The sequence below is a fragment of the Mauremys reevesii genome, linkage group 10 (genome assembly GCF_016161935.1).
Source record: "Mauremys reevesii isolate NIE-2019 linkage group 10, ASM1616193v1, whole genome shotgun sequence".
NCBI classification, from domain to species: Eukaryota; Metazoa; Chordata; order Testudines; family Geoemydidae; genus Mauremys; species Mauremys reevesii.
The window spans coordinates 55,870,640-55,892,522 of NC_052632.1; the positions used below are offsets into that span (position 1 = coordinate 55,870,640).

Genomic DNA, 21,883 nt, shown 5'->3' on the forward strand with positions numbered 1-21,883 from the left:
TTTCTGCACTGGAAAGCTGGAGACCAAGGCCCAGAGAAGAATCTCTTCATTTATTGCACCACCAAAGCACTTTAGAGACATAGAGGAATTGCTTTAAGCACCACAGGGGTGAAACACCCACCACACAGCAACACAACACAACCCAACCACTTGGGCTGGGGGTTGTAGGCAGGTAGGTGCAATGACCCATATGGAAGCTGTCCAGCACTTAAGGCCTCCCACTGCTGCTCCTGTCAACATGTCTCAGGAGTTTTAGTGACCTTAAAGACAGAGGAGTTTCCATTTAGTTCCACTGGAGCAATGATACCTCCAGCAGCACAGACACATATTTAGCATCAACTCAGAGGGAAGAGCATTGCCACCTCTTAGAGGGCTCCTGTACAAGCTCTGACCCAAACCAGCCCTGTTTACCACACCTGAACTATTGAGAATCACAGCCCCCAGTGCAAATGCTACAGAGCAGCCACCCTTCCTCACCCTGGTCGGGAGATCCACACGCAGAGACATTTCTTTGAAGCATGGTTCTGCCCTGAATTGTGAGTCCAAACAATGCCATGGTGGCACCCTATGGCTATCACCCTTCAGCAATTTCACATCAAATGAGATCCATTTATAGATTAAAAAAAATCTCCCTTTTAACTACAAACCAAGCCCAGAATGTAGGAGATATACTGAGCCCTGCACATCTCACCAATAATAAAGAAACTGCAGGCCAATTCCTGTCCTCAAAACACCTGCACAGCCTGATCAGCCCTGAGTGGGTTTGCACAGCTGTAACCGATTGGAGTTTAATAAACCATTTTGATTCAGGATACAGCCCAGCTGACCCCCTTAGCAGGGTCACCAGGAAAGAAAAGGGATGCACTTAGTTTTGTCCCTGCAGCCTTCACTCTGACACACCCAGGGAGCAGAGCTGCCAAGTGAGAAGGTGCCATTATTACAAAGCCACTTCCCAGAGCAGAGCCAGGCTCTTTGGCTGCTGCTGTCTCTGTGAACTTGTCTGCATTCAGCATGCATCTCCAGTGCCAGCCATTGCTCTCCAAGCAGACCTTCTCTTACTGTTCCTGAGCCAGATCCACAGCTGGCAAAGTACCACTGGCTTCAGTGGAGCTAACTGATTTACACAAGCTGAGGATCTGGCCTGTTGTTCATAGGGCTTGTCTTCACTGTGGCATTAGCTTGAGTTATAATGTGAGTGTTGCCCCTAATGCAACTTCCATCCACACTCACAAGTCTCCAGCTTAAGGTAAGTGGTGCTGTAAACTCCGGCTAGCTGGCCTGGCAGGGGTGTGTGTGTTGATGATTGAGAACTGCTGACACTGGGGTGAGCTCCAGCCCAAGGTCAGAAGTCTACACAGCAGTGAAACAGCCCCATGAACCCAAGTCAGCTGGCACGGGCCAGTCGTGGGTTTTTCTTTGCTGTGCAGACAGACCCACTGTGCTCCTAATCCATCCCCCTGTGCTGCCCCAGTGCTGTGTCGCAGTGTGACTGCTCTCACTCCAACTGGGTTAGAGCAAGTTCTCCCCTCTTGAGCTAACACCGCAGTGAAGACTGTCGCTCAGTTGCCTGAGAAGTGGCTTCTTGGCAGGGCTGTTTTCCAGCCAGCGGCTTGTCTGTTGTGTCTCACGCTGCAATAAAAGACTCCTGGGGCTGAGTCTCAGAGCTTGGGTCATTTGACTTGGGCTCCTGAGGCTGCAAAGAGCATTGGTCTTGGGATGGAGCCCAGGCTCTGCACCCCGACAAGGGGGGACAGCCTCAGAGCCTGGGCTCCAGGCCAAGCAGTATCGTCTACACTGCTATTTTCAACCCAGCACCCGACCCAGGTGAGCCCAAGTCAATTGACCTGGGCTCTGAGACTCAGTGCTCTGGTAGATGTCCCCATACTCCTGTTGACTGGAGACCCGATGGAGAAGGAACTGGCTCCCAGGGCTGCTGGGGCTTGAATTGCTTTCTCAGAGCCATGAAGAGGCGGCACAGATGTCCCAACTGCACACGGCCCTCTTCCCCACTCACCTTCCCTAGCAGAGACCAGTGACTTAGTTTCCCTTCTGATGCTGCTAATTGCAATACGCTCTCACTGCTTCCCGGTGCATCGCTCCAGTCCCCGCTGTGGCTGCTGAGACACAGTGACAGTGAATCACTCTCCCGCCATACACGTGCTGTAAAGAAAGTGCCGTGTCCTTCCCACCTTCCTCTGGAGACAGGGAATCAGCCTGCCTCCGGCTGCTGTATTAAAGCTCTTTAAACCACGTCGGGAGATTTCACTCAACACATAAAGTCTGAGGTTTCCAGCGGAGCTGGTGTATATGGAGCCCACCAACAGGGGTTTAAATTAAGGCCTCTCTCTGTAAGTGTTGTAGATGGAACATCTCCAACCAACAATGGCTTTTTGAACAACTCTTTAAATCTAAGGGATGAAACTGCGCAATGGATAGATTTCAAGCTGACACCTCCCAGGCAGAGCAAATGCAGTTGCTGCCCATTTCCCTGGCCTCACGCTGATTGAGGGCGGTGCGGCAAACTCTTGTAATCTTGCACAGGCCACCTGCGGATCCAAATGATCTTTCCTCTAAAGACTTTATTAGGAACTGGTTAGTTTGTTCTGTCTAGCAGCCGAAGGAGGAAATGGCTCAGGTGACTTTTCAGGAAAGCAGGATGTCTTAGCGCAGAGGACTTGCAGTCAGGAGATCTGGAGTTTTATTTCTGCCTCGGTTGCTAACTCGCTGTGTGACTTTAGGCAAGGTGCTGTCTGTGCTTTGGTGTCCACATCTGTCAAATCGGGGAAATGTTACCTGCCTCCCAGGGCGTGGTGAGGCTGAATTCTCTAATGTCTGTGCAGTGCTTTGAGATCCTTGCACAGAAGGCACTGGAGGGGCGCTATCCAGTTCCTGAGGGACTAGGAAAAGAGAGCGATTCAGTGACACGAAGGAGGCAAAACAGAGTCAGAGAAAGAGAGGCCAGCAGCAGCCTCCGGGGAAGATCAGCTGCAGCCAGCACATCCATTCATGGTTTATTCTGGCTGGGGGACTTGGAGTCACACAAATGGATCAGCCATTCACTGTATTCAGATAGCAGCATTGTACCTGGGGACAAGCTACAATGCCCGATGGGAAATGCTGGGCAAAAGCATGGCCCCCAAGGACCCAAACGCTCTCTGCTGGCTTCATGAAGGACACTACAGCAGTGAGACACGGACAAACTACCTGCAGAGGTAGGAGCTCCTTCCACTTTCTATGCCTTGTGTCTCTAAGCTGTCTGGTCCAGCAGGCCAGCGGAAGAACACACCCATTGCTGCATCACTGTTCTCCCCTGGGAATTTAGCACTTATCCATTGACCAGCTCTGGATGTCCCAGCATCAGCCCCAATCTCTACTTTTCATGTTCTCTGCATTGAATGGACCCAGGTGACACGGGCCTGGAAATCTGTGGGATGGCAGGTTTTTCTGAATCATTTCTGTGATTAGTGTGTCCAAGGCTGCTTTCTCTGCAGGACACGTTCACCAGGGCAGAAGCATCTTCCACTGCCAGGATGAACCAGACAGCAGAGAGAATCCGCCGGGGAGAGGACGAGAGAACACACAACATGGGACAGATGTGTAGGCATGTTATTTAATGCACTACTGGAAGACGTTCAGATTCTACAATGATGAGTGCTGTGTAAGGCCCTGTATAGCGGGGATGGGCAACTGGCGGCCCGGGGGCCACATCCAGGCTGCCAGGTTATTTTATTTGGCCTGCCCCAGACCAGCTGAGAGCTGGCGATCCAGCAGTGCCTCCCACCCACCTGAGGGCAGGATCTGACACTCTCCCCTCCCCGCATCACACCCCTATATCACCACTCCTGGTCCACCAAAGAGTTTTCATGATCTTGTGGCCCTCTACTAACTTAAAGTTGCCCATCCCTGCTAGATAGACTAGACTTTGTGCCTCCCCACCTCCTGTGCAGTGTAACCAGGCTTGTATCAGTGCATTGTGGGAAAATCTGAGCAACTCTCCCATAGTGCCCCAGTATGAGAGAGAGTCCAGAGCAGCACTAGCAGCAGTGCATTGTGGGATGCCCTATTGCACCATGAACTGAGTGGGAGCAAGACCAGCTGAACTGGTTACACCAAGCAGATCAGAGGGTCCCAGCCAGAGTGGAAATCAGCTTATTAAACTGGTTACAGGAAGGCAGCCAGGCGCCAGGCTACTGTCAGGAGGGAAACCCCGTCAGCTGCTTTGGTTGCTAACCGCATTCAAACCCTGCTGCTGATGCTGCACACAGTCAATTCGAGTCCCCCCAGCTGGGTTGCCCCCTGACATGGCACAGTCCCACGTCTCAGACCCACACATGAGTGGTGCTCCAGGCAGACTTTGTTAAATCACAGCGATACCTAGCAGGCCTCAACCGAGAGCAGGGCCCCTGCGCAGAGCCAGATTAACTTTTTGTGGGCCCGGTGCCCAACATGTTTGTGGGCCCCCATGGGGGCAATGGAGCATGGTGCAGGGGAGTTGGTCCCTGGAGTGAGTGGCTGGCCAGGGGCAGCAAGCTCCTTCCCCTTGGGGGTAGGCCTATGCCATGCCACAGAGTCCCCCCACCCAACACTAGACCAGCCCTCCGATTCCCTATGGCCAGAGCCCCCCCGGACCCGCTATGCCCAGTGCCCCCACCAGACCCTGCCACAAATGCACAGCGCTCTGCACAACACTACCCCTGCCCAGGGCCACTCTGCCCACAGCCCCACCCCCCAACAGAACCCCCACTCCCTAGTGCCCCACACAGATCTTCCCCGTCCCCTCACAGCCCAGCACCCCCTCCAGACACCCACTCCCCCACGCCCTGCCTCCCGGCCACACTCACCAGCCCTGCTGGGAGGCAACTGTCTGCTGAGCTGAGCTGAGCTGCCAGGGCTGGTCCCAGGGCGGGAAATCGCACCGGCCCCTCGGGAGTGGTGCAATCAGCCAGGCCAGGGCCTGCCCCAGCCGGGCTCCCTCAGGACCCACCTGCCTGGAGGGGCCCAGTCAAGCCCCCCACACTGTCCCCCCCAACTGGCCAAGACTGGCCAGGCCTTGCACCAGTCCCAGGCAGTTCAGCTCCAGGGAGACAGGTGGGGCCCCACAGGTGGTGGGAAGCAGAGACTGGCTGGAGCTGGAGGTGCACTGGGGGCTTGTCAGGGGGCAGAGAGAAGCTGGTGGGTGAGGCCAGGCGGACAGGCCGAGAGGAGCAAGTGGTGGGCAGGGTGCGGGGAGCCAGCGGGCTGCGGGGTCACAGGACACAGTGCAAGCAGAGCAGGCTGGGGGCCCTTCTGAGCATAGGTCTGGCTCCATGGCACCACTGGTGCCATTGTAAACCTGCCACTGCCCCTGCATGCTGGGGCTAAACACACACATAGCAAGAGCCAGTCCCTGCCCTGGAGAGCTTTCCCCCTTCGTCTGTTTAGAGTGTGAGGGGAAAACAGGCCCAGTGGGGAAGGCACTCAGGACTGGCTTTAGGCACCGCGGGGCCCGATTCGAGGGAGCTGCTGCCGAAGTCCTGCCGCTGTCTTCGGCGGCAGCTCAATCGCTGCCGTGCAGGAAGGTCCCTCTGCCGAAATGCTGCCGAAGACAGAGGCAACGACTGAGCTGCCGCTGCCGACAATGCCGGGACTTCAGCGGCAGCTCAGTTGGCTGCCGGTGCCTTCGGTGGCATTTCGGTGGAGGGACCTTCCTCCGCAGCAGCGAATGAGCTGCCGCCGAAGACAGTGGCGGGACTTCGGCGGCAGCTCCTTCAGGACATTGCAGGGCCCTCTTAGGGGTGTGGGGCCCGATTCCGGGGAATTGGCTGAATCGCCCTAAAGCCAGCCCTGGGGCACTTGCCCAAGGGTGCGGCAGAGCCAGGAAACAAGCTGAGGGCCAGGTTCCCGGGACACACTGACTCTCCGAATGTACCACGGGACTCAGCGTGCTTCACAGGCGCGGGATCCACGTGTCCCACGGGCCTGCCCTAGCACCAGCTGGACACAAGCTTCTCCATCCCACCCAGGCTCAGCGCGCTGGAGCCAAGACGAACACAGCGAGAAGGGGACGCGGTTCCAGCTCAGAAGGGCAAGGAGGGAGGAATTAGTTCCTGACAACAGGGGCCAGGTGAGACGAGAGGGGGAAGGTGACAGGGCAACACTGACCGGCCCCTTCCAAAGAGTGATGGCAAATCCATTTAGCCAGGGCAGAGGGGGATATCAGGGCGCATACAATGCTGTGCACGCTGCCCAGCCTGCCAGGGTTGGTAACTGTGGTGCAATGGGGCCATCTGCTGGAGACCAACCTCTGGGATCCCACTTGTTATGGAGAATGTCAGGCGGCTCTGCAGGGCTGCAGGGTTACATCTCTCTCCTCTATTATCGCACTGCAGGGAGCCAGGCCACCAGGCCACCTTAGTGCGGCTACAAGGCGAGCAATCAGAACAGGGTTTCTTTGAGCTGAGTGCCAAGGCAGATCACTTACGTACCAGTCTCTTTCACAGACACATCCCAACATTTTAGCTAAGCTGAGGATAGCTGGGTGTGCTTGCACCGTCAGCACACAAAACTGTCCCATGCATGATCATGGGAATGGGATCATGGGATCATGGTCATGAGGAAGCTGCTAAGCAGTGCTTCTAATAAACCTCTGTGTACAAAGCGTGGCCCCCAAGAAGGCTGATCCCCAATCTCTGTTGTTCAGGAGTTAATTTCTGTGTATGCATTAGGAAGGGCACGGGTCTACGTGTGGATAATTAGAAGCTGGCTGCAAGGACACTCAATCTGTACTGCCCGTTTGTTATGTGAATGCAGGAACTGCTAGATGGGAGTAGACCTGGGGTCCATCTAGCCCAGTATCCTGGCTCTGCTGTGGCCATTATCAGATGATTCACGAGAAGGTGCAATAAACCCTGCAGTAGCAGCTATGGGATCACCCTACCCCCATGGAAAGTTCCCTCCTGATCCATAATTGCTAGAGCGTGGCTCATGCCCTGAAGCTGGAGGGTTTGTATCCTGTTCGGAATTTACTCTGGATGTCCACAGAAATGTCCAATCCTTTTCTGAATCCTGCTAATCTCTTGGTCTCACTGAGATCCTGTGGCAGTGAGTTCCACAGGCCAACTGTACCTTTGTTACACATCAGAATTCACTTTGCTCTTTCCATTAAAAAATCCCTATAAAAATCCCTGGCCATCTGCAAACTGCCATTCCTATCATCAAAGCTTTGCCTCTCTCCTCCCACTCCAGGCCATTTCCTTTCCATCTGTTGCTTCTCTCATTCATTTTCTCTCGCACCGGGAAGCCTATGATGCAGGAATAATCTCACTTAGCTTTTCCCAGCCAGTGTGACATCCATACAGCTGGTTAGCTGATCTCTCCAGTAGCCAGTGTACCTGAGAAATGACTTCCCAAGGCTGCCTGCCCCACTCCAGCCAATTCCATTTCCTCACGGCCTGCCTTCTGGCCTCATGTTTGCAGAATCACCTGAGTTCCCTTGAGCTGCCTGAGGCAGGAGTAGAGCTGAGCCATGTACCTGTCAGCCCTGTGAAAGTGGTTCGTCAAACCATCCCCGTCACACTGGACTTTGCTGCCGTGTGTGCCTGCTTTCCAATTTGGCAGGATTAATCCTCGGAGCCGTGCAGCAATGACTGGTCAATTGAGAACGGAGAAGAATTTCCCGTTGCCAACAAAGTTAATGCAATCTCCCCTGCAGGCTGGCCTCAGGTGCCCACCGGGGGCTGACCCATCAGTCACCTCCCCACAGCCCACTTGTTGCCAAATGTGCTTCCTTTACAACAGCTTTCAAATCCTCTCCAGCCACTGGCACTGCACCACCTCAGTTGCCTGGCTTCAGTTCCCAGCTCCACCTTGGCTAGCTCCCCTACCTGTGCTGTGCCTCCGTTTCTGCAAAAGAGGGAGGGGTTAATAGGAAGCTCCCTCACAAGGATTTGAGAATTAACATATGTGAGGTGCTTTCCCTCTTGTACGGATCTGGCCATCACCATAGCATCAGTCATGATTTTTAATGTATTTATCCTCATGCCACCACTGTGAGGTAGGGCACTGCTATTATTCCCATTGTACAGAGGGGGAAACTGAGGCACAGAGCAACCAAGGGACTTGGCCAAGGTCACCCTGTCTCAGAGTCTGTGGCAAAGCAGGAATTGATCCTTGGTTTCTTATAGTCCAAAGGAGTGACCTAACCACTGGCCCACCCAGCACCCTACTTTAGGTGACAAATAGAGCAACATATTTCTGAGAAGATTTTTTTTTTCCTGGAAGAATTTTAAAACGCAGTGAAATCTCTGCAATTCAGAAACATTTTCTCAACTGCCCAGCGGCCACCTGGCCACCCCAAATAACACACTCGTGCAAGCAGCAGCATGGAGAAGCCAACTGTTTAGTTGCATCTCTGGGTGAATCTATGTTTTCGTTATTCAGCTGAGTCTGCTGGAGACTCAGGACAACCCCTTCTGTCTGGAAGTTACACTGCTAAACCCATATTTTGGCCCCTGAAGAAGCAGCCTGGTTGCCTGGTGTGAAAGACACCCTGCACTTCCATGTGCCTCATTTGATTAGCTCTCTGTCGCACCCCCAAAGCTCAGCCCACACCCATCAGCTGCCTTGGCCTGCCCTGCATCTATTTGACTGCAGGCCAGGTCCACTCGGCTCCAGCGCCTCTCCAGTCTGATCAGCTGTTCTCCTGCGGAGCTCCCACCTGTGCGGGTCTCAGGAAAGCCTGCAAGTCAGGGCATCAGGAGCACCCGGGGGGAGGGGCAGAGAGCTGCTCAGTGGGGCAGTTCCTATTAAGGGGGGCAGAGGATGCATAAGAGCCAGTCATTGCTCCATCCCAGCCTTGCATCACTGCTTCCTTCCTCCTGTGCCCAGGACAATGAGGGGGGTCAGCTCTGTGGCTCCCTTTCCTTCCCGTCAAGTAAGAAGAGAGCCAAGGTGCAGCTCCCACCCAAGCTGTTTTCCTTCCCTTTAATGGGTTTCTTAAGTGACGTTGGCGCTGGTGATACGTCGCTCTGGGACCCTCCAGTCTGGCTTCCGCTCTCTCCACCCCCCTCAGACTGCTCCCCAAGGTCCACAGCGACCTCTTCAGGATGGAGCCCAGGACCCAGACTCTGTCCGCATCTCCCTCACTCGCTCTGCAGCCTGTTGATTGTTCCCCCCTTGTAGTTTGGTTGCCTCTCCCTGCCTGGCTTCTCCGCTAGCCTCTCCTTTTGTCTCCTCCTCTCCCAGGTCCCTCTGTTGGTGTCTCTCAGGGCTCTGTGTCGCTGGCCTCCCACCTTCACCCCTGTGGGGGGCTTGGTGCATAGAGCATGCTCGGCAAGCAGCATTTCAGATGTCCCAGGCTGGGTGCTGTGCTGCAGGGCAAGGGAAATAAGTGGCATTATGAGTGAGAATGGAGCTGTCTATGAGCCAGCCTAGCAGTGGGAGGCCTCCATCCTGCAGGCTTGTTAACCCTGGGCCATAACGTCCCCCGTGTGGGACAAGGATTTTAGCTCAGCTGAACCAGGGCAATCTACAATCTACTTGTAGCAGTAGGGAAGCTACAAGTCCGGCACTGCCCCAGTCTGACAAAGCACAGCCTGGTGTTTTCAAACAACTCACAAGCCACTGCTCCCAAAACCAAGGCATAAGGGCTTCTGAAGCCCCGGGCCAACCCTGGTTGCAAGGTGCAGAGGGGGATCTCCATGAAAGCTCTGCCAACAGCAGCCCTCAGCAGGTGGATGCTGCCAGGATGAAGCAAAACAAGCAGCCTACACTACCCCCCTCCCCCACAAGCCTTTCCTTCCCCAAAGGGGGAGGACGCTGGACGCTGGAGGTGTGTCTGCCACACCTTGGACTCAGGTGGATGCCAATCAACATCCTTGTGCAGCTGGCACCAGAAGGAACCAGGAAGTGGAGGCCAGGGAGCGCAGCTTGCTGCAGAGGAGATCGGCTGGAAGAAGTGCTCTGGAAGAAGCGCTCGGAGTGGTCCCAAGGTAAACACTCCGCGCAGGAAACTGCCCTCTCAGGGAAGGGGGGTTATTTGCCCCCTGGGGGTTGTGCTGCTCAGCCAGGGCTGAAGTTCTGGGTCTGTCTCAGAGGCGAGTTTGGGGAACTGAAGTTACTTCCTCATTCTGGGAGCTCTCTGCTTACCAGGAGCCAGCTCCCGCAGCCTACTCTGGGGTTGCAGATCCTCGGGGGCCAGGGCCAGGGCCAGCCAAGAGGCTGCGGCGGTGTGCCCAGGCATAGGGTCAAGGTTAGTACGAGGCCAGGCGCTGAGAGGGCTGGGGCTGCTAAAGGAAAATCCTGATGCTGCAAAGAAAAGGAAATGAGGGAACCTCTTCCAGGGGGTTCTCTGTGCGGGAGCCACTGCAGGGCCCAGCGGGGAGGAAGTGCCGGGGGGTTGCAATGGCCAGGGCCTCAGAGCGTGGTGGGATTGCGGGGTGCTCCATAGCTGTACGGCGCTCTGTCCCTGGGGAGTTAGGAACCCCTGGCAGGATCTCACCGCTCCAAGGAGGTTCTGCTGGCGGAGGCCTTCGGGTCCGGAGCCCCAGCCCTGAGGTGCCCACAAGTAGGGGCCACATCCAAAAATGTGCCAGGCTGGCTAGGTGGGTGCACATAAGTGGAGCTGCTCAGACCCTCCTGGTCCGTCCTCTGCTTCCCGCAGACATCTGGCTCCCTGCCCTGGCAGCTAGGGAACCAGTGCTCTTTTGGCAGGCAGGTCTCCCCAGGGGTGGGAGGTCTCCCCTGACAGGAGGAGCAGGTCTCCGGGCTCCCTCCTCATGCTGGCTTGTGACACCCCAGCCTGGCAGTGCGTGGGGAGAGAGGTGGGCAGCAGTGCCTGCAGGACTCCCAGCTGCAGCAGCTGGAGCCCAGCCCCTGCTGGAACAGCCCCGGGAAGGGAGATGCCGGGAAGGGAGATGGGAGAACTCCGCGGGGCGTCCCTTACGCACTGCCAGTGAGGCTGGCTGGAGACAAGGGGGGCTGTCACAATGGTAATGCAGTGAGAGCAGCAGCTGCTTGGTCCCAGCCTCCCAGAGGGCCGGAAATGCTGCTAAGCAGGGCTGGCCTGGGGTCTTTAGCTGGGCCTGAGAACCAACTACCCCCGGCCTGCAAGCCTGATTGCTGCCCACCACCCCGTGCTGCAGACAGGGCCGGGCTGAGGGGAGGGCCAGTGAAATGGTTCTGGGGAGACCACCCCAAACTGTGTGTGTATGTGGGGGATCTTTAGATTCCCCCACTCCTCTCTGCTCAGCTGCTGTGTTCCTTTCTGCCATCACAGTCAGTCATCTTTTCAAGGAGCTTCCCAAGGAAAAAGGGCTAGAGAGCGAATTATTTGTACCTGCAAGCTGAGCTTCTCCTTCATGGAACCAAAGGCTGGACCTGCTAACAGAGGGCTCACGCAGCTCTCCCAGGCTCATCAGCATTCAGAGAGAGCAGTCACTTCCCCTGTGCTGAAATGCAGCCTCCTCTGGAGTGGAACTCTGGATCTCTCTCACGGCAGCACCATGCAACAGTGCTAGAAGGGGAAGCAAGTGCTACCCAGCAAGCTTTCAGCAGGGAGGCTAGAACCACACTCTGCTTGTACTTTGAGCCTCACAACTGCTGGGCAATGCCAGAAGCAGTTTCACTGGGCGCAGGCACACGTATTGGTCACCGGTACAGAGGGCCTCTGGCTTTCAGCAGCTGCATGTGATCTGAAATGCACTTTGTGCCGGGTTTATTTCTGTTGCCTCTTAGCACTCATCACCATCTGAAAGTGACTAGGGCAGTGACTGCAAACACACAGGCCAGAGCTGGCCTCTCCGACGTGTCCCTGGGGCAGCAGGGCATAGTCCAGATTCAGCTTCCATTTATAGACATATAAAAGAGATTCTAGCCCTCCGGGTTGTAACATTCACCGTGCAGACAATGAGGCAGCGGTGAACTGATGCAGTGCTGTCTTCCTGAGCATGCAAGCTGCCTGAAGCAATGTCTCAGTTTCACCTACAGCAGGGGTATGTTTGTGTCATCAGCATGTCTGCTGTTAGCTCTGGAGTGTAATGATGACACTTTACATGTCAGCATTTGCTAATTCACTGCTGATCATTGTAGCAGCTGGAAAAGGGGAAGGAGTGGAAGGGAAGCTCAGGGCGCTGGGGGAATTGGATGTTATGGCTAGGAGAGGAGTTCAGAGGAGATACACAAAGACAGGGAAGCGGGAGAGGGAGAGAAAGGGGAAGGGAAGAGAAACAAAAGGCAGAAATAACCGTGATCCTGATGGCAGCCATATTTCCCCACTGAGTGATGCTGACTGTCATGGGAAGTCTTTGTGGCACCCTCCCTCCGTTATTGATGGGTGCTCTGCTGTGGACTGAGGCGTGCTATGGAATCCTAGATTAGGTCCTCTGCCCTCTCCAATTAATCAACGTGACAAGCCTGGAGGAGGGGTGCCAAAACCTGCGAGCCTGTTTTCAATCAAGACTAGCTTTGCAAGGGAAAGGGCTAGGCACAGAGCGCCCCTGGCCGGCGGCTCACAGGAGCTGTGGGAATTTGGCCACTGCTGCTGGTCTGGAGGAAAGTCCGCAGTCAGGTCCTGTCCCTACATTTAGCAGGCTGTTCAGTCTGAACTGGAAGCAGCAAGCCAGGCTGCAGGGGGTTTGCTGCCATAGGCAAACTAGGAACTAACCTTCCTTCCCCCATCACTGACGTTCTGCTACCTCAAGGCATTGCCCTGGGATGGGGGAGCTGCCATTTTCCTCAGCCATGTCCATGCACTTCAAGTGCCTGGCTTTAACACAGTGTCTGACTGGGGCCAAGGTAAGAGAGGAACCATTCACAGTAACTACATATATGCACATATCTATATACACACCCACATCACTGTAGTATCGGAACACCTCACATCATCTGTGGGTGATGGGTCAGTATTGACCTCTTTTTACAAGTGGGGAAACTGAGGCACAGACTGAGCTAGTGACTTGCCCAAGGACACACAGGGAGGCTGTGGCAGAGCCTCAGTTCAGTGTTTAATCACTAGGCCAGCACTACTGTTCTGCTCTCCAGCCTTCCCCCTCTACTATCCATAGTTTCCAGAGGGCATCGTACCCCTTTAAGCTTTGTTATCTCTGGATTCCCCCCTCTGGCTCAGGACAGATCCCTGATAAAGGACAGAGCAGGAGACTTTCATGAGTTGGCGGTGTGAAAATGGTTTCCCCTTCCCTACAATACATTACAAGTCAGTTACTAAACGGAAGGGACTGGCCTGGCCCAGCCCACAAGGGGTGGTTTGCTATTTGGTGTGAATGTTTCTAGCAGGTCACATCTGCCACTAGAGAGAATGCAGCTCTGGTGTCAGGCTGCAGCCTTGGGAACTACAGGGGCTTGTTTGAGACTCGCTGGGCGTATCCCTAAGAAATCTGGGCAGGTTTCCCAAATTGCACCATGTGGCTTTCCCTGCATGGCACTGGCAGAGCAGAGGAGGATTCCTTGCTTCTATCCCTCACCCTTCCACACCCCCTTAGAGTGATAACACAGGTACTGCAGGGGATTGGCCCAGCGCTATGGAATTGATCCTATTTCAGTTTTGCAATAGGGGCAGCTTCCAGGATGCAGAATCGCCAGCTTTTTGGTTCAGATTGGGAAATATGAATGACTGCATCTTTGTTTCTCATGCTGCAGGCTGCCTGGGTCTCTAGCACACTGCTCCCATGCTGCTGCAAACATCATAATGGAGAGTGTGTGAGAAATTCCCTCCAGGCCCCTTAGCCTACATGCAGCCAAAGGAGTGACTACCCTGTGAGCTCCGGCTGGGCTCAGCTTTACTCAGGCCTTGCAAAGTTACAAGAGTTTGTTTGCTTTCGCAGAGCTGCTCCTGCATCTTTAACTGGCACGACTGGTATTGTCTGAAATGTGTTGTGCTCCCAGCTCTGGCTGGCTGGAAGGAACCAGCAGGCATTTGGTAAACAGCGCTGAAGTTTCTCCAGGCTGTTCTGTGCAGGTTCTTAGAACACATCCGTCACTGCGGCATCTGTGTGTCTTCCAGAGCAAGCTGGTTTTACAGCTGGGAAAACCGAGGCACAAAAAGACAAGTGACTTGTGTACGGTCACACAACAAATTCATAGCTGGCTCCTCCTGGGACGTTCTAACCCATGCATGATAAAGGGATGGCTAGACAGTGTTAAACTGCAACAAGCGTGTCCTGTGTGTGGGGAGGGGGTGTCACAACAGCATGACAGTCTGCTTCTAGGCAGGTTGTGGTGCAACTTTCTTGTGTGGCCAAGGCCTCAGACATTCCGCAGCTTCTGCTGTGGTATGTTACTTGTTAACCCTTTGTGGCCACCCGGCACCACTTCACCCTGGTTACCCCGCTGCAGACTGGGTCAGACCCTCCTCTCCCCACTCTGGGGGCTGGAACTCCACAAGCAGAATGCACTGGCCCCTTCCTGCCCTGGAGCAGTAAGATCAGTGGCCTGTGGGGCGGGGAAGCAAGCCCGAACTGCTGCAGTCATCTTGTACACAGCACCTCTGCCCCCCTGTATCAGAGGGAACCAGCAGCCAATATGGGTAAAGCCCAGTGCAGCCAGAGCTAGGGACAAGGCGATTGTGTCTCTCAGTGATACTCCAGCATTTGGGCATGGGGAGGCCATTCAGCTGGGGTGAAGCGGTTATTAGCAGCACCAATCCTCCCTCTCTTCCTTTGTAGATCAGACCGCAGGGGAAACTTGGAAAGGAACCAAAAATGGGATCTGAAGGTCAAAACTTGGGAGAGGAGTTCAACAACCAGTTCAATGACGTCCTGAGCAGACTGGCAACCAAACAGATGTTCCAGTCAGACTGGGACATTGCTGCCTTCGCCATCTTCTTCATCTTCATTGGTAAGTGTGGGGCCACGCAACGGGCATAGGATTAGGAGCCCATGGCCCGTGGCTGCTCTCTATTCCCACACAGGGCAGACGAGATACTTGTGGGTGTGCTGCAAACCCAGCCCCTCCATCCAACCCTTATCTGTGCAGGGTCTGTAGGGCTGTTCTGAACTCGTCTAGAGACGCTGGGCACAAGCAGCTGGAGTTACTGCAGTAGGCACCTCCAGCAAATTCCAGTCTTTGGGGGCAGAGATGGTCTGTAGCGTGTGCAGCATCTAGCACAACTGGACTAGGGGCCCATAGGTGCTACGACTGTAAGACAGTCTGTCCACTTGAAGGTCAGAAGGAACCATTAGATCATCCAGTCTGATCTCCTGTAGATCACAGCCAGAGACCTCTACCTCTGTTTGAGCTAGAGAGATCTGTTAGAAAGACCTGCAGTGCTGATTTAAAGACTTACATGAAGGAGAATCCACCACATCCCTAGGGAAGTTGTCCCAGTGGCTCATCACCCTTACGGTTAAAAATCTGCATCTTATTTCTAGTCTGAATTTGTCTCACTTTAGCTTCCATCCATTGGGTCGTCATCTGCCTATTACAATAGAAAGTTCTTACCTCCACCAAAGGAAGCACTGTGTCCGGGGATCCAGCCACCAGACTGAGTTAAAGCATGGTCTGCGCTGGGGAATAGACAGAAGGGAACCAGTTTTTAAAACACTGGCCAAACCGTGCTGCTGTAACCCCCGGTGAGTGTTTGTCACAGGCCCCGTTGAGCCAGTCAGCAGAGGAGGTGAGTCTGTTACAGCCCAGTTAGGAACCTTTCACTCAAGGTGCAGCAGCTTGTACGTTTAGTGCTGCAGGTCACCAGTTCAGTCCCTGGTACGTTAGCCAAGATGGCAGCCAACAGACTGCAGTTCAGGCAAGTCCATCTGTGTAGCATCATTCAAGAACGCAGTTAGACTAAGTGTTGATCCCAAGTCCAAGCTGTATTTTAGCCTCGACCATGTTACAGGTCCCAGCATGGTACTTTCTAGCACAGAGAGGACCGACATGATGCCAAAAGCCTCAGCGTGTATGTGACCGTGTAGCAACGCGTACAACTACATACCCTGTGCTGACAGCTGCATTACTCCTAGGTACCGATGAACCATTCAGGGCTAGAAAGGGGAGGAGTGACAGGAGGGAGACAGCAGTGGAGATGCTCCAGCTGACCACTTGGCCAGCCACAGCTGTGTCTAAACCTATTCCTCCTAGCATGTTTTTTTCTCTGTCCAAAGTAGACAGAAATCCCTCCTCCCCCAACTCATTAAGCCATAGTGCGAAGCTATCACAGGGATGGCTTATTGCATGATTCTCAGCAAAACTAAAAGGCCTGTGAGTATGGCCAGAGTCTAGGTGATCAAAACCCTGAGATAGGAAATAGGTCAACACAAACCTGAGGGAGAGGTGCGAGAGAGGTGGCATCCCAGCCTCCTCTGGGGGGCTGCATCCAGCCAGCACCAGATCAGATCATGGGTTTGCAAAGGGCTCCCCAATGGTCTGTTCTGGGAGGAATGGGAATGGGTGGGAATTATTGCCTGAGGGCCTAACCTCCCAGAACTTGTTTATATCAGCAGTTTCAACTTTTACGTTCCAGTTTAAACCGATTTAATTAAACAGATGTAAAAGGCTGGATGGACACTCTTAATTTGGTTTAAACCAGATTTGGTTCAGGTTAGTTTACATCAGTTAGGAACTGGTTTAAGGTAAACCGAAACAAGCCACCTCTTGGACCCCAATAAGAGTGTCCACACGGGAGCGTAACTAAACTGGTGTAGCTGTGTGTGTAGGCCAGGCAGTACCTGGCTCCTTGAGATGCTGGATTCACGCCTGGCCCACTCTGCCAATGGCTGTTTTCCTGGCCCTCCATCACTTACTGCGGGGGGTTGAGGGACCCTGGAGATGACGACTGCCTTGGTTAGTGATCTATAGTCCAAGGATTCCACATCTCCTGTCTCTAGCAATGCGCAGTGGCTTTAACTATGCTTAGGGCTCGCAATTCAGCAGCTGCTGTGCTCAGGGCATGCTGCCAGCTGGGTGACTCAGCAGCACTAGGGAGCATGCAAGGGTCAGCAAGGTGACAACATAAGGAGGAGGCATTCGTGCTACTGCTCAGAGTATTGCATCAGTCCAGGAAGGGCACCTGCAATGGGCATGTACATTTGATCCTGCCAGAGGCTTGGAGAGGGACTGTGAGACACAGGCCTGATTGACTCTCTAGAAGGTGCAGTCACTGCTGGTGCCCTGGTGCTAGCAGCATGGGAAGGGACCTTAAGTTGACGTGACTGCTTGATTCTCCCCCAGGTACCGTGCTGTTGATGGTTCTCCTGGCTCTGATCCATTGCTGCTGCTGCTGCTGCTGCGACTCCCAGGGATCACACAAGAAGGTTAAAAAAAAAAAAAAATTGTCTCTAGTGGAGTCTGATCCTGTGCCTGGTGTTCTGGCACTGGACTCAGGCAGCCAGCTGTCCCACAGCTTACGGCAGAGAGGCAGAGCTTGGCTCCTCACAAACCTCCTCGGCTCTGCTGGATTGAAAGTGTTGCATGTTCAATTAGCCTTCCCCCCAGCAAACTCGTCATGCTGGGGAGGAGTGGGTCCCCCCACTGTTAAAACACAGCTCAGTCTTGAGGCACAGACAGGATTGAGTCATGCTACAGCCTTGGCATATCACATGGCTCTGTCCCTTCTGTGCTACGTGGTGGACTTGGGTTATAAAGGGGTGACTGGGGGGCTCTTCACCTTTTGGCTGGATATGAGTCAACAGTGTGCCCTTGTTGCCAAGAAGGCTAATGGCATTTTGGGCTGTATAAGGAGGTGCATTGCTAGCAGATCGAGAGACGTGATCATTCCCTTCTATTTGACATTTGTGAGGCCTCATCTGGAGTACTGTCTAGTTTTGGGCCCCACACTACAAGAAGGGTGTGGAAAAATTGGAGAGTCCAGCGGAGGGCAACAAAAATGATTAGGGGGCTGGAGCATATGATTTAGGCAGAGAGGTTGAGGAAACGGGGATTGTTTAGTCTGCAGAAGAGAAGGGGGAGGGGATTTGATAGCTGCTTTCAACTACCAGAAAGGGGGTTCCAAAGAGGATGGATCTAGACCAGGGGTCGGCACCCTTTCAGCAGTGCTGTGCTGAGTCTTCATTTATTCACTCCAGTTTAAGGTTTCACATGCCAGCAATACATTTTAAACTTTTTAGAAGGTCTCTTTCAATAAGTCTATAATATATAACTAAATTATTGTTGTATGTAAAGTAAATAAGGTTTCAAAATATTTAAGAAATTTCACTTAAAATTAAATTAAAATGCAGAGCCCCCTGGACCGGTGGCTAGGACCTGGGCAGTGTGAGCACCACTTAAAATCAGCTCACGTGCTGCCTTCGGCATGTGTGCCATAGGTTGCCTACCCCTGATCTAGACTGTTCTCAGTGGTACCAGACGACAGAACAAGGAGTAATGGTCTCAAGTAATGGGGGAGGTTTAGGTTGGATATTAGGAAACACTTTCACTAGGAGGGTGGTGAAGCACTGGAATGGGTTACCTAGGGAGGTGGTGGAATCTCCTTCCTTAGAGGTTTTTAAGGTCAGGCTTGACAAAGCCCTGGCTGGATGATTTAGTTGGGGATTAGTCCTGCTTTGAGTGGGAGGTTGGACTAGATACCTCCTGATGTCCCTTCCAACCTGATATTCTATGATTTTATGAAAGCCCTGTCTAACCATGGCGGTTGCTGGCATGGTTCCTGCAGCTTCCTCTGACTGGGGTGGGAAGGAATTTCTTTCCATGACCTACACTTTTCACAGTGTGGTGTGAACAGAAGGGTAGGTGGCCTTGTGTTTACAGGGTTGATCTGGGACACAAGTTCCATTCCTGGGCAAGTCACTGAGTCTCTGTGTGCCTCGGTTCCCCACCTGCAAAATGGGGACACTACCCTACCCGCCACGGGAGCTGTAATGCATTAAGGACTAGGAGATGTGCAGACGCAATATGGTGATGGGGGGCCATAAAGGACTGAGCAGACACCACCTCCCGTCAAATGGTTCTCAGACAAGAAATCCCTGTCCCAGATCATAGTTTCTAGGCCCATGCAAGCAAAACTGGGTTCAAACTGTAAGTGTGGGCAGAGCCTGGGAGATGAACCCTGCTCCCATCACGTGGTAACTAGACTATAGACATGTTCTTCCTTTTCACCGTTTTTCTTTTAAACCACAATTAGGTCCCCAGAAAGAAAGTGGGCATTGATAACAAGGCCATGGAGCCATAGTCCCGCCTCCTCCCTTGGACAGACTGATTCTGGAGCCAACGGGCAAAAGACTCTTCTTTGCTTGCTTCTTTCTGCTACACAGCAATCAACTGCAGATCGAACTCTTTGCGTTAATTTTGAGTGCTGGCCTGGTGGGGCCCTGGCCTCACACAGCTGTGCTGCACTGGCTCCAGCACTTGTTCTTCCTTCTCTGTGCACAACGGATGAAGATTAAAAGGAACTCCCATGATGCTGAATAAGAATAGCACCTACAGCGATCTCACACTGTACAATTAGACCCACTGGTCCTCAAACTACAGGGCAGAAGTTGCTCATCAGCCTAGGGTAAGCTGAGGAAGTCTGCCCCCTTGTGGTAGAGTACTGTACATAACAGGGAGTTCACACCTTCCAAGGCCACTACAGGCATCAGGGATTGCAACTAGATGGGCCATTGGGCTGGTCCTGAAAGGCAACTCCTGTGTGTGTAGTCACCAATTAAAACAGTGCCCCCAGGGACTCTTCCAGGTCCCTTGCTGGTACCTGTCATCTGACACGTCCAGAGCCTGGAAAGGAACATGCCCCAGATCAGAACTGACCATAAGGGAAGGAACAGCTCCCCTAAAAGCCCATCCTGGCTTAGCTGAAGACAGTGGAGGCAAATGTCTTGGCAGCACTTTCCTATAGAGCCCCCATTCACACAGGCTCTTGGGTCCTTTTGGGAGCAGCTAAGGAGTTAAATTGCTACCTGCACAGTCCCTGATAGCCAAGAGAACTACCCATATGACCAGTTGAAGGAGAACAGGCTCAGGGGAGGAAGCACGTCTTGTGCACTGACGTGCTGCTGTCTCCATTGATCCAGCAGAAGGAGGACAGAGCTCTGCAGAACACCACTGAACTAGGGTAGTGGTGGTGCAGGCCTGATGCTCAGAGAGCCCAGCTCACTGTGTCTGTAATGGCGAGGCCAGTCCCCAGCCAGGGGCACTGCGCTCTAGTTAAGGGAGCTCAGGAAAGCCCAGAGTCGTTTCTTTTCTGCATAGCTGGTTTTACACAGAACTCAGTGGATGTAGTGCATGGTCAGTGGCCTTCTGCCGAGTCCTACGGAGCCAGCAAGCACGTCCCATTAGCCAGTGACCCTGTCCAGCTCCCTGAGACACTACCACAAACACCGCTTTGTTCAGCAGGTAGGGGAGGGGTTAGAACTCACTGCTGTCTCCCTCTGGGGAGGCGTATTGCAGGACCAGGTTAAGTTAGCCTATCCGCTGTCTGAGACACTGACTCCCTGCAGCAGGACAAGCCAAATAAGAGAGTAACTCGGTCAGTGGCTTGGAAGCCATGGAAAGTGAGGGGGCCTGAGCACTCCAGCTCCGAACAAAGGGCCTGTCAGTGCCTGGCCTCTGCCACCCCCACCCCTCTCTGGTACTCAGGAACATCCTGAGCATGGCATTCGGGAACAGACCTCACTTAGCCACTGGACTAAGTTTAGACAGGAGCTTGCCTGGCATTGCGAAGGGAAGCCGGAGTCACAGAGACAGCCGTGCTCTGGGCAGGAGAGCCGCTTCTGACTCCTCCATGAAGCCCTCTAAATAAGCAGTGTTCAAAGAGCACATGGGACTTCAAATGGATCTGTGCTTCTATTCAGTCTGCACATTCTCCTTCATCACAGTACAGTCTTTACATACGCACCCACTGGCCTGTGAACACCCCTGCAGAGCCTTATTCCATATGGCATAATCTCTGCATTGCAGTGGTATTGCACTCTGCCTAGGGAGTGTGTCTAGAAGCGAAGGCCCACAAGGTACACGGTTTCATCTTCCCCAGCCCCTTTCGCACTCGCTTTGGCTCAGAGGTGAGTGACACACACACAAGAAAAGGCCTCTTCTCCCTGTGGGCTCGATCCTGTGCTCAGTAAGACCACTGACTTCAGTGGCAGCTCTCAAACCCAGCTAGCAACAGGGCATGCTGGAAATACAGGAGTCCCTTTGGTTGGAACATTTATCAATTTCAGCAGCGCTTCTGGCTGAGCGGAGCCACTGACTGGTGCCTTACAACCCTGTGCTTTGTGTGCTAATTAGAGTCAACCACAGGGAGTGTCACACCCTTCCTGCTGGTCAGCTGCTCCAGCGCTTGTGACTGCCTTCTCCCGCCCAGCTCTGTTTATTCACTGACTAGTGGCTCATAGGAAAGCTGAAAGGAGGGTGTTGGGGTCAGTTCAATAACATTCCAAACAATGTCCTTTGGGGTTTCCCCCGACTTGTATGTTCATAAAACTTTCTAATTTCATCTTTGAATCCAGGAAGACTCATGATTATAAATAAAAAGCACATGATGGAGATCAGCTGGCCAGGCGTTTTTGTACATTAAACCCCTTGGATATTATATGGGAGCAGGGACATACATATACATGTAGCATGGGACGTGGGGTATTCATTTGGCTGGAAGTCGGTCCCTGTTCTATGGGGGATGCTGGACTAACTGCTGAGGCTGAGATGCACACAACAGATGCATCAAATAAACACCTGTCACGGCTTTACATTTCTCTGCCTGGTGCTCATCATTCTAGGACCAATTCATGGTGCTGCTCCTGGCACTCCTGCTAGCCCAACTCTGTCACTGGTGCATGATTCTAGTGCCAGCTAGAATGCCACTGCTGGGAACTTCCTCAACTTCCCTCAGCAGCCTTCCCAAGGTCATTTAGAAAGGTAGCAGCCTAGGTTCTAGTGCTCAGTGCCCACGGAGATCGTAACCTTGCCAGTTTCCATGCGGCAAGGACCTGGCTGCTAGGACTAT

The 21,883-nt window shown here is 53.4% G+C and overlaps 1 protein-coding gene and 1 long non-coding RNA gene across 4 annotated transcripts in view; one reads left to right on the forward strand and one right to left on the reverse strand.

The window, feature by feature from the left end:
- The window catches only part of LOC120373822, a 38,947-nt gene extending 38,266 nt beyond the window's left edge, over positions 1 to 681 (reverse strand). The window contains exon 1 of the long non-coding RNA XR_005585743.1: positions 478 to 681. This is a non-coding gene — a long non-coding RNA (uncharacterized LOC120373822). The remainder of the gene's footprint in view (positions 1 to 477) is intronic.
- A 171-nt stretch (positions 682 to 852) lies between these two features.
- Positions 853 to 21,428, forward strand: SMIM22 (small integral membrane protein 22). 3 transcript variants are annotated; one of them, XM_039492751.1, is made up of 4 exons: positions 853 to 1,246; positions 14,658 to 14,829; positions 17,161 to 17,243; positions 19,070 to 21,428. In XM_039492751.1, exons 1-4 carry the CDS (start codon positions 1,208 to 1,210, stop codon positions 19,115 to 19,117), a joined length of 342 nt encoding a protein of 113 aa, XP_039348685.1. In that variant the 5' UTR covers positions 853 to 1,207; the 3' UTR covers positions 19,118 to 21,428. The 3 variants fall into 3 exon arrangements, 1 of the variants encoding a protein (XP_039348685.1); XR_005585741.1 differs by lacking the exon at positions 853 to 1,246 and adding an exon at positions 9,352 to 9,968; XR_005585742.1 differs by lacking the exon at positions 853 to 1,246 and adding an exon at positions 11,864 to 11,969.
- Positions 21,429 to 21,883: the final 455 nt, after the last annotated feature.